Source organism: Coregonus clupeaformis, chromosome 16, assembly GCF_020615455.1.
Source record: "Coregonus clupeaformis isolate EN_2021a chromosome 16, ASM2061545v1, whole genome shotgun sequence".
Lineage (NCBI taxonomy): Eukaryota > Metazoa > Chordata > Actinopteri > Salmoniformes > Salmonidae > Coregonus > Coregonus clupeaformis.
This window is the reverse complement of record NC_059207.1, coordinates 58,992,728-59,005,390: the sequence shown is the minus strand read 5'-3', so window position 1 is coordinate 59,005,390 and position 12,663 is coordinate 58,992,728. Positions and strand designations below refer to the sequence as shown.

The 12,663-nt window shown below is 40.8% G+C and overlaps 1 protein-coding gene across 1 annotated transcript; it reads left to right on the top strand.

Moving 5' to 3' along the window:
- The first annotated feature begins 4,757 nt into the window (after window positions 1-4,757).
- On the top strand, window positions 4,758-11,171 carry prdm12b (PR domain containing 12b). Its single transcript, XM_041900545.2, has 5 exons — window positions 4,758-7,669; window positions 8,955-9,145; window positions 9,337-9,492; window positions 9,907-10,021; window positions 10,186-11,171. The coding sequence occupies exons 1-5, from the start codon at window positions 7,453-7,455 to the stop codon at window positions 10,617-10,619; spliced, it is 1,113 nt and encodes a 370-aa protein (XP_041756479.2). The 5' UTR covers window positions 4,758-7,452; the 3' UTR covers window positions 10,620-11,171.
- Window positions 11,172-12,663: the final 1,492 nt, after the last annotated feature.

Sequence of the window (12,663 nt, the reverse complement as noted above, 5' to 3'; positions counted from 1 at the left end):
TCCCCTAGCCCGGTGCTGCCCCTTATCCCGGTGCTGCCCCTTATCCCGGTGCTGCCCCTTAGTCCGGTGCTGCCCCTTAGTCCGGTGTTGCCCCTTAGTCCAGGTGGGGTTAGTTGGAGGGTGGTCATTGGGAGGAGGCTACTGAAGCAGGTTGTGACTGTGGTGGGGTGGGGATCACGACCGGGGCCAGAGCCGCCACCGTGGACAGACGCCCACCCAGACCCTCCCCTAGTCCTTATGTTGGTGCGCCCGGGGTTCGCACCTTTAGGGGGGTACTGTCACGCTCTGGTTCCGGGACGTTGTTATTGAACCAGGGTGTGTTTGTATTGTTGGGTGTTGTGTGGGTTAGGTTGGGTTTAGGGTATGTTCGTTTTGTTGTGTGCTGTTTGGTTGGGGTGTCTAGGTGGTTGTCTTCCTTGTTTGTATTAGTCATATGACTCCCAATCGGAGGTAACGAGTGTCAGCTGTCGGCTCGTTATCTCTGATTGGGAGCCATATTTAAACTGTGTGTTTTCACCTTGTTTTTGTGGGTTTTTGTTCCGTTTTCGGTCTGTGTACCGTGGACTTCATTGAGTCGTCTTTTGTTTTGGATTTTGGTTACTTTGCTAAATAAAGTAATGTTTCTTGGACACGTTGCGCCTTGGTCATACTTGGACGACATAGACGACCGTGACACTGGTGCTCTCCCCATAGTTGAATTTTTACTTTTTGATTTTTATAATTTTACTTCTGATTTTTATGATGAACCACGTGACAATGATTTTGAATAAAAGAAAACGTTACTATTGAAATTAAACTGTTCAATGAAAACGTGCATATAAAAATAATCATAACTGGCATGCAGCTCGGTAGAAGTAGTAGGAGAACTTGTAAGCTTCCCCAAACTTGAAACTCATGAGCTGCCTATGTATGGTCTCTTAACTATTCCACGCATTAAAAATACATGTGAACGCACAAGCCCATGCACACATAGGAGGTCCCGTGAAAAAAACGTGTCCGCCTATGGAAATCAAAGGCCCGTCCAATTTATTCGTTCTGGCCCTGGTTGGAAATGTGGCCGGTCCGGGCGCTGGAAAAAAACGGGTGGAATTGATCTGACAACTGGAGGGCTGCAGGGTTCACATCCTCAAATCATTCCCCTACCGTTGGGTCCTTGAGCATGGCCCTTAAACCCCACAACATGCTCTCCATACAGGGGCGCTGCACTGCAGGTTGAACCTGTGCTCATCTCAACTGGTTGAGAACGGAGCAGAAGACCCATTTTTGTTATTCGCTGTAACTCGTGGACAAAGTTGTATTGTAAAGAAGTCAGCCAGAGTTAACATGAGCCATCATTCAAACAAAGATATGCCTCCCTGGCCACCAGTGCATATTTCCAAACTATGTTTGCATATGACAAATTCTAAAAACTATGCTGATATTCGTTTGTCCATTATTTAATTGTTTATTAAATTATATTCTTAGCTACAAATATTACTATTTTATAGTAGTAGCCATAATTCATAAATGGCACCATGCAGGGTTCTATATGGAACCATTTTTGTTCAGTGAAGAAGAAACTCTAGGGTTCTGATCAAAGAAACCTATAAAAGGGTTCTAATTAGAACTAGGGTGGAAGCAAGCGATAGAACCCTTTTTGGTTCTATACTGAACAAAAATATAACATAAACATGTAAAGTGTTGGTCCAATGTTTCATGAGCTGAAATAAAATATCCCAAACATTTTCCATATGCACAAAACGCCTATTTCTGTCAAATTTGGTGCACAAATTTGTTTACATCCCTGTTAGTGAGCATTTCTCCTTTGCCAAGACAATCCATCCACCTGACAGGTGTGGCATATCAAGAAGCTGATTAAACAGCATGATCAGTACACAGGTGCACCTTGTGCTGGGGACAATAAAAGGCCACTCAGATGTGCAGTTTTGTCACACAACACAATGCCAGAGATGTCTCAAGTTTTGAGGGAGTGTGCAATTGGCATGCTGACTGCAGGAATGTCCACCAGAGCTGTTGCCAGATAATTTAATGTTAATTTCTCTACCATAAGCCGCCTCCAACTTCATTTTAGAGAATTTGGCAGTATGTCCAACCACAGACCACGTGTCACCACGCCAGCCCAGGACCTCAACATCCAGCTTCTTCACCTGTGGGATTGTCTGAGACCAGCCACCCCAACACCTGATGAAACTGTGGGTTTGCACAACCGAATAAGTTCTGCACAAACCGTCGTTCTCACCAGGGTCTTGACCTGACTGTAGTTCGGAGTCTTAACTGACTTCAGTGGGCAAATTCTGGAGAAGTGTGCTCTTCACGGATGAATCCCGGTTTCAACTATACCGGGCAGATGGCAGACAGCGTGTATGGAGTCGTGTGTGCAAGCGGTTTGCTGATGTCAACGTTGTGAACAGAGTGCCCCATGGTGGCGGTGGGGTAATTGTATGGGCAGGCAAAGCTACGGACAACAATCACAATTGCATTTTATCGATGGCAATTTGAATGAACAGAGATACCGTAAAGAGATCCTGAGGCCCATGGTCATGCCATTCATCCGCCACAATCACCTCATGTTTCAGCATGATAATGCACGACCCCATGTCGCAAGGATCTGTACACAATTACTGGAAGCTGAAAATGTCCCCGTTTTTCCATGGCCAAAAGTGTATTCCCAGTCGAGTGAAATCCATAGATTAGTGTCGAATTTATTTCAATTGACTGATTTCCTTATATGAACTGTAACTCAGTAAAATCTTTGAAATTGTTGCATGTTGCGTTTTATATTTTTGTTCAGTGTATAAGGAACCTTTTTTTCTAGAGTGTAGCGCTAATTTAAGAAAGTTTATTTGGTCAGGTTATGATAGTTGTGTGTAGCTAAATTTGACCACTTTGCTGTAGCTATACCCTATATGGTATTTTAATACCAGGGATTATTGGCCTTAATTTGATTGATTTCATGTGTTGTTAGTGTGGTTATGTTTCCCTAAAATGACCACGTAGCAATGCATAGGCTTTTGTTGATCACGCTTATTTAATAAATATGAGAACAGACAATTACATTTGCTCTGTTTTGTGGTAGCCAAAACGTTTCTACTTCTGTCGTTAATTAATCTACCAATAGTTTCGTAATTTGTGGTGCGCATAATCTGTTGAATGATTGTCAATTGTCAATCATCCAACTAATTAGTTGCAAAATAGACTACTGCATATCAAATTACCAATTGTCTGTTTGGTATTTTTAAATTGTATTTTTTATTTCCTAAAGGCTGAAAATTCACTCATTCAAACTCTTAGCAGGCAATTTCAACCCTAATTACGCTATTAAAAACCTACTTCTGATAAATACATCTCGAGCTGTGTGCCTTGCACTCCCGTCTTCAACCTCGTTATTTGTGTTACTCTATAGTGAGATTAAGAAGCTACTAACTCAGCCACCTGTGATTACACATAGGCCTATCCTTGCCTCGTGGAGATGCGCATCGATTTGTTTCATGTTGTAAAATGCTCTTTAAACCTTTCCTTGATGCTCTTAATAATTACATTTTAACTCTTCACTAATTTGAGCACATGTGATTGGTCTCTAAACACTATTGTTTCTGTCGTATTCAGGGGTGTGCCACAAAATCTGGGTGTATAATTTAATTGAACAAGGAGCTTATTGTGCACTCATTTCTCGTGTGTAGCAGACACCGTCCTTTATTCAGATGGCAACCTAAAGTGCATTTGATATGATAAACTCCAAAGCGATTAGAACCAGCATGCATTATCCATTCACATTATCACCATAATGAAGCGAAACGCGAGACTGGACAAGATGCTTTCTTTTTGGATTATTAAAACTGTGCATATGTCCTCGCTTGGCTATGGGTTGGTGTTGGATGAATTAGTGTTTAGCATTATTGTATGCATTCGGTAAATGAATACGTAGAAATTATTGGTGAAATTGTGTTTGTTGGATTGTGTTGGATATTAGGCGGGTCGTTGGAACACAATTTTAGTGTGCCATTTGGGTACATTCCCATAACCACTTATGTGATGTTGCAACCTTTGACGAAACGGCTTTTAATGCTTTCTGTTTGCTTTAGAGCCCTCCTCTATTCCGTTCATTCTTTTCAAATTCTCGCCTTCAGCTGGTTTGTGGGGCAAAATCTGAAGAAACCTAAATGTTTGTCTCCTATTCTTTCTCTCTCCAATAATCAGCCGTGTGCCAAAAGTGTCCCTCTTGTTTTTACGCGTGCCAGTCACCTGCTGTCTCCCTTAGTCCTCTTCATTCTCTACCCCCGTTTAAAGAAGGTTGCCTTTCTCTTACCAATTCTTTTGACTTTCAGCAGTCTGTTTCCCTAAATAGATTCAGATTGGGTACATATTGAGTTCCCATTGTCTCTCAAGGGCTGTACTAAGCTAATTAAATTTTATCCTACCAAATAAAAAAGCATCTCCCGGCCTCGCTCCTATTAAATTCGCCCATGGCTTTCCAGCCAAACTCCCCCATTTTTACCCCCTGAAAAAAATCCACTGTTCATCGAGTCAAATCAATTGAAAAACATTTGCAAATCTCCATTATTCGTGGATTTTTGTCTTTCTCTTTTCACAAAAGCCACAGAAGCAGCTTGCTGCTTTGTGCAACTGAGCCGCTCAGGGAAGCTATGAATTCTAAATAAATTACGCATTGGGGTACCTCTCTTTATCTTTCTTTGTAGCCTGCAGCTTTTCTTTATTTTCACCTTATTGTTTGCAATAAACTTTTACGCAATACTAGTAAGAAATCGTTTTAAATAAGTTTCTGCCTGAGTTTAGTTGCCGCTAAATATTGACTAATTCGCTGCTGTTTGATATGCGTGCAATCACTTATTCTATAGCATATCCAGGTTATTTTCTATTCACAATCAAGTACATTTTTTATTAATAGTTTTATATAGCATAATGTTTTTTGTTTCAGTAGGTTACTACTCGCTCGTGATACTGCCGCTCGCGTAATCTGTGTCCATGGGAGTTTTACAAAAACACTTGTTGAAATTCAAGCGTACAAATTAGCAATATCAACTGGAAATGGGCTGTTGTTGCCTAAGGGAATTTGATAAATCATGATTAATTACTCCAATGGACTCTGATAACGTTTTGCATATGATTTATGTGCGTCTTAATCTCTCTCGGTGTGTGTGTGTGTGGCTGGCTATAGTTCTCCAAAACATGCCAAACTCGACACTCCATAACATGTTTAGGTTAGTTTCCTACTGTAGGCTAACTCAAATTCGCCAAGACAGTGTCATTTAAAAAATAATGTATGAAAATGATTTGCCAACATATTTTTCCCTATATCTATTAATGGATTTCATGAATTTATCTTAACTGCATATCCTTTTACTTCACATCGATGATATTTTAGACCAATAATAATTGTATGAGCTAGGCTACTGTTTACTGGATATATCAAATGTAATTCTTACTGCCTATTCATAAGGTATATTTCTATATTTCTGCAATAGCATAGACATTGTCCATCCCTCCCGGCGCATTTCTTGTTCAACTGTCTAAAATCAAATGTCTTCGAGTGCAATAAATGTTAAACTGCAATAAATATAAATGAATCTCAATGTGTGCAAATCCTATTCAAAAGCGGAGAAAAAAAATCCCGAGAAGAAAAATCGAGGAGGGGGGGGAGCCCCCTAAAAAGCAGGTGTTGAGCAGTAATCTCTTTTCGTGCCCTGTCACTCACCTTCATTTTCCCTTGTCACTTTGTCGCATGCAGCCTTCTCACTTCGAGCGCCTTTCTTCATTTTCATCACATTTTCTTCTCGTCTTGCACTCGTAAGACCCCAACCATGTCCAGATTTCCCAACCTTCCCCTTGTAGTAATCCAAATAAAAGATGAGTGCATCGATGTCAAATTGCTCTCAAAACACCATGAAAGATTGATTTGCAGCACTTTCCTTTCAGCTGACATTATTGCGAAGAGAGCAGAATAGGGAACCCGCGAGCTTGGATGGAATAAAGATGTTCTCTCTGCTGGAAAAGGGGGAAAACTACCCATTTACTGCCAGTCCATCAACCCAGAAAAACTGGAAAATAAAGAGCCCTGTCTATTAAAAGAGAGGCCGGTACACATCTAAACACTGTCACAATTCTTAAGGCTTTATATTAACATTCATAAATATTTAAGGCAGGGATGCGATAGCTGAATCGCCCATCGCATAAATTGCCACTGCATTTTTTTGCCTCTCAAATTCAGTAATGTTATTAATTGGCTGTATGGCAGGTCTGTGAAGGGAACGGTTGTGTTAAGCCTATGTCTATTGGTGTAGACTTTGTAAAGTTCTACTTCCATGAGTGTAAAAATTACTGCAATATTCCCATTTTCTCTGTGATGCATAAACCTATTGGCTATAGGCCTACATCACTTTACATAATCTCTAAATCATGTAGGCCTATAGCCTAGCCTACTCATTTAGCAATTAAACCATTTGTGACCCAATTGGAGTCGCTGTAAATTATGTGGTTTGATTTGCACTTTAATCCTACATTTAGATGATGTATAGATTATTTAACTTCTTAAATTTTCCGTTTATATTTGAAAGAAACACAGGCTAATTAGCGTAATTACATAATGTCGCATGTACGTTATGAATGGTATGTGATTGTGCGTCTGCGATGCAGGTTACATTTTCTATAGGCTATCAATTCGGCTATTAAAGGCTAATAACGACGTGCCATGCTGAGAAGGTATTTCGTGTTGTATAACCTACTATGTAATGATTCTGAACAAAGTTATGGCCTTTACAAAAAGTAAATGTTGCGTAAGTGTAATTGGTCATATTCACAGCCAATGAGGCAAAACGTTTAATATCTCAACTCTGAATTATTCCAGCTATTAGCTTGTTTTTCATGCTAAACTAAGTTTGTCTTTATTTTGCTGCCTTGTTGGGCTTTTCCCCTGCCCGGAGCATTTTGGGGCACGCTACTGCTGCTGCTGCAGCGCAAGACGCCGGAGAACTGAGCTTGTTATTCCTCGGGCAAGGTGGTTGTATTTCGCACCAGTAGACACCCCGGTTAACAGCCCCCCTCCCCTAACACACATCTCCCTCCCTCCCCTGCCCCCCTGAGGATTGGCCACTCAATAAAGAGCTTGGCTTTTTCTGGTAGAACAAGGCTCCAGAACATAAGGGAGGGTCATTAATAACTAATTAGAGGGGGTCACACCAGCAGCATATAAAGACTACCCGGACTTTGAAAAGGCGAAACATTTTTAAACTTCAGCCAGCAAAGGAGGACGTGTATTTGGCAAATAGCCTAGTCTGAAATTCTTGTGCATCTAAGTATTCGTTTATTTTTATTTGTGTGTGTGTTCCCTTTATTCTCAATATATTTAAAAAGGCAGGTGGACATCTGAACTTGCGCACAGACTAGCCTACTTAAATTTCGGCATTTGTTAGATAAACCTCACAGATTTGTGGCACCATGGGTTCCGTGTTGCCCGCTGAAGCATTGGTGCTGAAGTCTGGATTTAAACAACAGAGTTTGTCTCTATCTGAAATTATCACCTCCGACATCCTGCATAGTTTTCTCTATGGTAGATGGAGGAACGTGCTTGGGGAACACCTTTTGGAGGAGAAGATAAACGTCAGTCCCAAAACAGCTTTCACCGCAGAGGTCCTTGCGCAATCATTCTCAGGGGGTGAGTCAATTGGATGTTGATGTTTTCATTTCGAATTATGCAGGCCTTTATTATTTGTATCCTTTCAACTGTTTCCATGTCTTTATCCATGTATAGCCTGTTTATATATTAGTATTAAGTAAAACAAAGTTACGTATATTTTATACATATTATTGAGTTTCATTATTTTGAATTTAATAGGTCACTAAAGTGTGTTGATAATTTGGAACTTAATTCAAGTGTTGAAATGCCGTCTGTCTAGAAGCAGCACATAGCCTATAGGCTTACAGAATTTTCCAGAAAACCCTTTCTAAAGTTTTGTTCTGGTCCCCATGCACTTTTTCATTTAATTTAATTTATTTCCATCCCATTAAGCGTATTAACCGTTTCACGACATGATCCCACGTAGCCTATTTAGAGGCTCGTTTAGGATCGCGTGTAACTAACTGATGGTGACTTAAATAGGGGTATTCAATTCATTTGGTTAACGTTGTGCTTGACCTAAGAAAGTTTCCACACAGACCACGGACTATAGAGGGAAAGAAAACCCCTTTCTTTTAAATGTCCCGGGTTTTATCTTGCATTCATCAATCTCAGAAAAGCCCCTCTCCCCGGCTTTGGCAGCTATTGCACACCAGGCACTTTTCTCTTTCAGTCGCCTTTATTAAAGATTGGTGTTCCTCCGTTAATATGCCGTGAAGGCTAATTCTATTGCTATTCACACCATGTCAGCCTTCTAAATCGCCTTTCCATTTTTTTTCTCAGAAATTCCAGGGCTTTTTAAACAAGTCCTCATTTCATTGGCCCTAAATGTATTGCTACAAAGTTTTTAAAGGGATCATCAATGTGAAATTATATATTTCTTTCTACTTGCATTTAGCATTTAATTAGTGTAGAGGCCCATCACATCCAAAGCATAACAAATTGCTGCATTCAGGTTGGAAAATGAGCATTTAACCCTTTTCTGCTTAGGCTGAAATTACATTTAACTGGTTTTCACACCCCTATATGATTAGGCAACCAATGAACAATGCTTGTATAAAATTGAGTTCATAAAAAGACATGAAGACATTTTGTAATATTTGTAACAATACTAACAACATTTGTTGTCAACTGGGCAAATTGATGGCTCATGATATTCAATAACCCTTTTGTGAAAGCACTGATTTCTGCTGCGAAGTGCAATTTCATGGGAAAGCATTGAGACCAGCGATGGCAATTGCAGCCTAGACAACAGAAATGTTACATGAAATTGCTACAATATAGGTATAGGTTACCATGCTAAATGTCCCTCTCTGTTCCCCAGAGGTTCACAAGCTCTCCAGTCTGGTGTTGCCAAGTGAAGTGATAATAGCCCAGAGCTCCATCCCTGGCGAGGGCCTAGGAATCTTCTCCAAGACCTGGATCAAAGCTGGGACAGAGATGGGGCCTTTTACTGGCCGAGTCATCTCACCTGAGCACGTGGATCTCTTCAAGAACAACAACCTCATGTGGGAGGTAAGCAAAGGTGGAGTGTGCATGCATGTAGCAGAAAAGACACTGGTAGGTCATGTACAGGCTTACACCCCAATGCTAGTCATGTAACAATTGTTTGTAACATACAACCACATACACATGAAAATGATATATAGGATAGGATCAGTTTATCGCTTATATTGACACTCCATTGTTTTTGTGTGTTCCCTTAGGTGTTCAATGAGGATGGTACTGTGCGTTACTTCATTGATGCTAGTCAGGAGGATCACCGCAGCTGGATGACCTATATCAAATGTGCCCGCAACGAGCAGGAGCAGAACCTGGAGGTGGTTCAGATTGGCAGCAGTATCTTCTACAAAGCTATGGAGGTGAGATTGACCCACATAACTAGAATGAGTAGAACGGGGATCCTCATTCAAGTCAATGATCCCATTCTATGAGATTCCATTTCTATGGTTAGACCCCTAGAACAGTGTTATTTCATTACATTGTTGTTATTATCAAGACTATTCACATTATTATTTCTATATGCACTACATTCTACCTCTACATGATATTCTACTAATAATAATACAAACTCTATACTAATACTATATTCACAAGAAGTTGTCTTACAGACCCAAGTGAACTGGGCATTTTGTGTGTTTGTGTGTTCTTAGTAAATTAGTCAGTGAGTAAATCAATCAATCAGGCAGTCATTGGTTATGATGTATTGTTGTGTTGTTTCTGCTGTTCTCTTTATTCCATAAAAGTCATGTATTTTATATGTCAATCCTCCGCAGACCATTCCCCCCGACCAGGAGCTGCTAGTGTGGTATGGAAACTCCCATAACACATTCCTGGGGATTCCCGGAGTTCCAGGAATGGAGGATGACCAGCAGAAAAAGAGCAAAACCGGTGAGTCTTTAGTCGGAAATGACTTGGGCCAATCGATGCAGATGGGCTTTTCACTATCGCTTTCTGAAATAGGCTGCCAAAGTTTAGATGTATTTATTTCATGTACAAAATTGAGAGTGTTTGTCGAGATGAGTCTGACTCTGTTCTCTCTCTCTCTCTCCTAGATGAGTTTCATATTTGCGACGGCTCCACCTCCTCGTCCTCTGCCCTGCCCACCACCGCTAGCCGGATGCGCTGCGTCATCTGCCACCGGGGCTTCAACTCGCGCAGCAACCTGCGTTCCCACATGCGCATCCACACCCTGGACAAGCCCTTCGTGTGTCGCTTTTGCAATCGGCGCTTCAGCCAGTCGTCCACCCTGCGCAACCACGTGCGCCTGCACACTGGCGAGCGGCCATACAAGTGCCACGTGTGCCAGAGTGCCTACTCTCAGTTGGCAGGACTGCGGGCGCACCAGAAGAGCGCCAGACACCGGCCCGGTGGTGCAGGGGGAGTGGTGGTAGGCCTCCACCAGGCACACTCCCCCCCACCCCCCCAGATGACAACAGTGCCCCACCCAGCCTCTCTGGTGCACCACATCTCCACCATGGTGCTGTGAGGGAAAGCCTTGTACATTCACTGTACATTCATTCCAATAGGCACATCCCCTCGACAGTGATGATCGTACTGCAAAATGTGATGCTTTTCTACAAGTCTGCACTTCCTTGCACATATTTGATGTAAATGAACTGGCTGTGGTGGTGTCAATGTTAGAGCTACCGGCAAATTGACTTTCTGATCACTTATATAATAGTTTGGCCCTCACAATGTCTCTGGTGCAATGCACTATGTAGGAGGAAGGTGATCTAGGTACTGGCATTCTGTTAACTTATTGTCAAATATGCAACTAGACCTGATGTTTTCACTGTGACCGTTCTTGTGAGATGAAGTTTTTTTAATATATATATATATATATATATATATATATATATATATATATATATATATATTTGGGTCCATAATATACAGTACTGTATGTAGTGTATTGATTGGTCATGCCAGGTACCGTCATACTGATAACATATAGAAATCCATTGATTTTATATATATACTTTTTTTCTTTTTTAACCTTTATTTAACTAGGCAAGTCAGTTAAGAACAAATTCTTATTTACAATGACGGCCTACACCGGCCAAACCCGGACGACACTGGGCCAATTGTGCGCCGCCCTATGGGACTCCCAATCACGGCTGGTTGTGATACAGCCTGGAATCGAACCAGGGGGTCTGTAGTGACGCCTCATGCACTGAGATGCAGTGCCTTAGACCACTGCGCCACTCGGGAGCCCATATATATATATATATATCTGTATAGGTCAAGTTCTGAATGGTTTAACATTTTGAAATAATTGGAAGTTATTTTTCTCTCTTACCAGTGCACGGGGCAATATTTGTCTACTCAGTGACCACAAGTCTTGGGATATTCTTGTAAATCTTCAGAGGTACTGTATCTGGGAGGCAAATGTAGTTCACTTTGTTTGCATGCCTTTTTGTGTGTGTGTGTGTGTGAAAACAATGCTATTTGTTTGTTTCCACCTGTATGAGGTAGCCCAGGCTGACAGTCTAATTTATTTGTACAAACAAGATCTGGGTTTGGGAGGACATTCACGCGTTCTTAACATTGATTCATTAATAGTCTATTGTAACAAGAATTGTATATTTTGCAACCATAATGGATGAAGGATCATTTGAACTGGTCACTTAACATGATTTTCCAGACTCTCCCAGTAACCGTTAGCTTTGTTGTGTCCCAGTCAGGGAATAGAATGATTCATGACATGTAAATACACTATATAAGATGTAAATATAATCCTAAAATGTACTCTATTTCCAGAATTATTGAACAGTCACTTTATCTCTACATGTACAGTATGTATAACGTAAATGACAAAACGGGGTGCAGTGTATTGCGTATACTATGTTTGCATATATAAATTACTTTGTATTTTCACCTAGTACTCCAAATAAATCATTATGTAACCTTCCTTGTCTTTTGTTAATTGTCCCATGATTATAACTGTTTATATCACACAGAGAATCTCTCCATATAGAATTTAACTGTACCATCTACTCTATGTCTAAATTCAGTTTGCCTTAGTGAGTTATTCCATTGATAAGCCAAATTGTCTTCAGTAAACGTTGTTTCCAGTAATAACCTTATCGACATGCATCACAGAGCAAACAGAATCCCTCTTGTGAAATAATGCTGTACAAACAGCGCTTAAGCAAACTCACCTTTGTGACTAGAAATGGTTGGAAATTCTGAGCTTGGATGACCACACTTTTCCGAAATTGGGGATTGTAGCATGTAATATAATGTAGTCGATCATGAGACTGATCCCAGTGTTAACGAATCCCCCACACAAACAAACACACTCTCCTACCTGCACTCCTAAACCAAACCAAGGTCAACTTAATTTCTCCCTCTTTTGGCTCAGATGTACACTACCATTCAAAAGTTTGGGGTCACTTAGAAATGTCCTTGTTTTCGCAAGAAAAGCAATTTTCTTGTCCATTAAAAATAACATCAAGTTGATCAGAAATACAGTGTAGACATTGTTAATGTTATAAATGGCTATTGTAGCTAGAAACGGCTGATCTTTA

Coding starts and splice junctions, on each gene's coding strand:
- prdm12b (XM_041900545.2), top strand. CDS start 7,453: ATGGGTTCCGTGTTGCCCGCTGAAGCATTGGTGCTGAAGTCTGGATTT. Junction 9,493..9,906: donor TCTTCTACAAAGCTATGGAG/GTGAGATTGACC, acceptor AATCCTCCGCAG/ACCATTCCCCCCGACCAGGA. Junction 10,022..10,185: donor GCAGAAAAAGAGCAAAACCG/GTGAGTCTTTAG, acceptor TCTCTCTCCTAG/ATGAGTTTCATATTTGCGAC.